Source organism: Poecilia formosa, unplaced genomic scaffold, assembly GCF_000485575.1.
Source record: "Poecilia formosa unplaced genomic scaffold, Poecilia_formosa-5.1.2 Scaffold636, whole genome shotgun sequence".
Lineage (NCBI taxonomy): Eukaryota > Metazoa > Chordata > Actinopteri > Cyprinodontiformes > Poeciliidae > Poecilia > Poecilia formosa.
Genome location: NW_006800575.1, coordinates 39,579 through 42,337, shown reverse-complemented (window position 1 = coordinate 42,337; position 2,759 = coordinate 39,579). Strand labels below are relative to the sequence as shown.

The 2,759-nt window shown below is 43.4% G+C and overlaps 1 protein-coding gene across 1 annotated transcript in view; it reads right to left on the bottom strand.

The window, feature by feature from the left end:
• The window catches only part of LOC107834471 (uncharacterized), a 3,122-nt gene extending 1,984 nt beyond the window's left edge, over positions 1-1,138 (bottom strand). The window contains exon 1 of the mRNA XM_016665925.1: positions 667-1,138. Coding sequence (XP_016521411.1) covers positions 667-1,138 — 472 coding nt within the window. The remainder of the gene's footprint in view (positions 1-666) is intronic.
• Between the last annotated feature and the right edge of the window lie 1,621 nt (positions 1,139-2,759).

Here is a 2,759-nt window from a genome sequence, read left to right as displayed (position 1 = left end):
CCCCTGGTCTAAGGAGTATTAAAGGGAAAAGAACTATTCTCCCCTTGTTCTTTGACTTCTTTTGGACTCTATTAGGTTTTGAAGTATCACTGATTATTATTGTTATTATTATTGCCACTGCAATAAATAGCAGTATAAACAAACCTGTTTGCATCAGTTGGATCAATTATTCAACCCAATCACGACTCCCAAGCCGTACCTACTTCTGATTCTACAGACTGGTTAACACTAAACCTTTCAGGACTTCCTGTCCTCTGTTGGAGACAGAAGGTCCAGTTGGACTGAGGCCGGTTCTGTCAGGGTTCTGGTTCTGTCCCACATCAGGACGTCCTTCAGTCCACATGGACATGAAGCTCTGAGGTCATGGGTTGATGGAGCTACTGGACCAGGCTGGTTCTGGAGGATCCAGAACCAGCCTGGTCCACTCACAATGGTGGTTCTGGACCTCTGAGGCCCGGTTCTGATGGGTTCTGGAAGGATTCAGGGTTCTGATAGAGGTCAGGGGTTAAATGTTTCTGAATCAGAACCAGCTACATGTCAATGTCAACTAGTAAATAAAAACCAACCAGAACCAGAACCAATCTAGTTCAGAAAGAAAAGATGGAACTGGTTCTGATCCAAACAGTTCCTCTGCTTGGCCTCTAAACATACATTTAAACCACTGACCTTTGACCTTTAGCCAGACTTGTTTCTCCATCAGGACGTCTCCCTTCCTGTTGTAGACTCTGCAGCTGTAGATCCCTCCGTCTCCATCAGTCGGCCATAACAGAGTCAGACTGAGGTCTCCAGTCTTCAGCAGGTTTTCATCCATCCTGGTTCTGGTTCTGTAGATCTTGTCCTGTTCTCCAGGCTGATCAGAACCGTTCTGATACACATGGACGGTCCTGTTGTCTCCGTCCCTCCACTCCACTTTAGCCACAGACAGTCTGTATTTACAGAACCACAGGCGATGTGGGACCTTAAAGGACAGCAGGACAGACTTCACCCCTGATTCCACCTCCTTCTGTTCTGGGGCTGAGAGACAACAGAGGACAAGATGAGTTGGACAGACAGCAGCAGCTCTGATGGTCACATGACTCTCTCCTCCTTGTCTCTGTGTCTCCTGGAGGACTCTCTGAGGACAGAGACATGTGTCCATGTCCCCCTGTGACCCAGGGGACACATTTCTTCATGTGTCCCCCGACATGTGATCAGGGGACAACACATGTCCCCTGTTGGAGCTGGTTGCTGCCAACCGGCTGCTGCCTGGCAGCAAACCACCAAGCTCTGACCTGAGTGAAGTTGGTCCCCCACCTTCTTCAAATCAGACAAAATGGGTGTCAAACATTTGTGCTGCTTTGGTTTTGAAGATATTAAAAGAAAAGTTTCAAGCGGTCATCCAAGGTCAATGAACACCTGTTCATGGTGAAACTGTGAATTTCATTTAAATTACAAGTTGCTAACCTATGAACATGAATAATTTAATTTTAACCTGGAAGAAATTCAATTCAAACTTGGTCTTATTTAGAATGAAGAGGTTGGTACAACCATAGACATAATATAAGGATAGACGCTGTTAAGGAAGATTATCTAAATTAGTTAAGTTTGGCTTTCTCTTCCTTTATGATCCTGGGTCCTCTCGCGGCAGCCACATGTGGTCACTCAGAAGAAAACAACAATGCGTGTTGACGTCACAGAATTGCAGTTTAATCCAATAGAAGACAACGCATACAATTACAACAGGAACTGCAGAACAACAGAGACATACATTCATTTACCTGACATAAATGGAAAGAAGGAAGAATGAAAGAAAGAAAAGCAAAGATGTCTTTGGAGAATTGCAAGAGCAAATCTGATTTCTTACTCCATGTGGAAAGTTTTATCTTCTTATCTTTAATTTATTCAAATAAGGCACATCTTTGCTCATCCAACCAGGAGCTATCTCTGACCCTCTTTAAAGCCAGGAACTCCTACCGTTAGTGATGGGTGCAGCAACACCGACGCACCGGCGCATGTATCAAGCCCCACAGACCAACACTCGTGTCGGTGCGCGTATTGGTTTCAGCAAGTCACGTGACCGATACAGGAACTGTTTCGAAATGACACTGGATGCCAAACTGTGTTTATAAGGAAGTGAATCTGTCAAAAGCATTTGCCAAACTAATTCTTGATCTTTTACAGCATCAACTACGGAGCAGCTTCAAAGGAAATGTTTCCGCAGTGTGGGACCATTTTGATCTTATACTGGAAAATAAATTTGTTTTCATTTTTGTCGTTTCATCCGGTTCTTGTCAGTTTCTACTTTTTCTATCTGAACCCAAATTCTGCTGAAACTGACTTTTAGTTTACTTTCATATTATGTTCTGCAGGTTAAGTGTCGCATATGTTTGACTAAACTGTCTTATTTAAATAAACCCACCTTTTCAATGCTGAGGCATTATGAGGCCAGGCATGAGAATGAAGTCTCAGATACACCTAGATAAACTCAGATATGCAGCCATTCTACAAATTACTCAGTTGCTTTTTATAAATTATTTCATATACAGTGATCCCTCGCTGTAATGCGGTTCACTTTTCACGGTTTCGCTGCTTCGCAGATTTTTTTGTGCAGTTTTTCCCCCACAGTGTTCTTCGCCCTGATTGACCGCTGGTTGATTGACCATATGATCTCCGCGCTACCTGAGTGCCAATAACGTTACGGTGTTTAATACAGATTGGCCACTCAGGAGATGGAAACTGAAACTTTCGATGTCTCCTGGGAAAAAAAAAAAAAAAAAAAA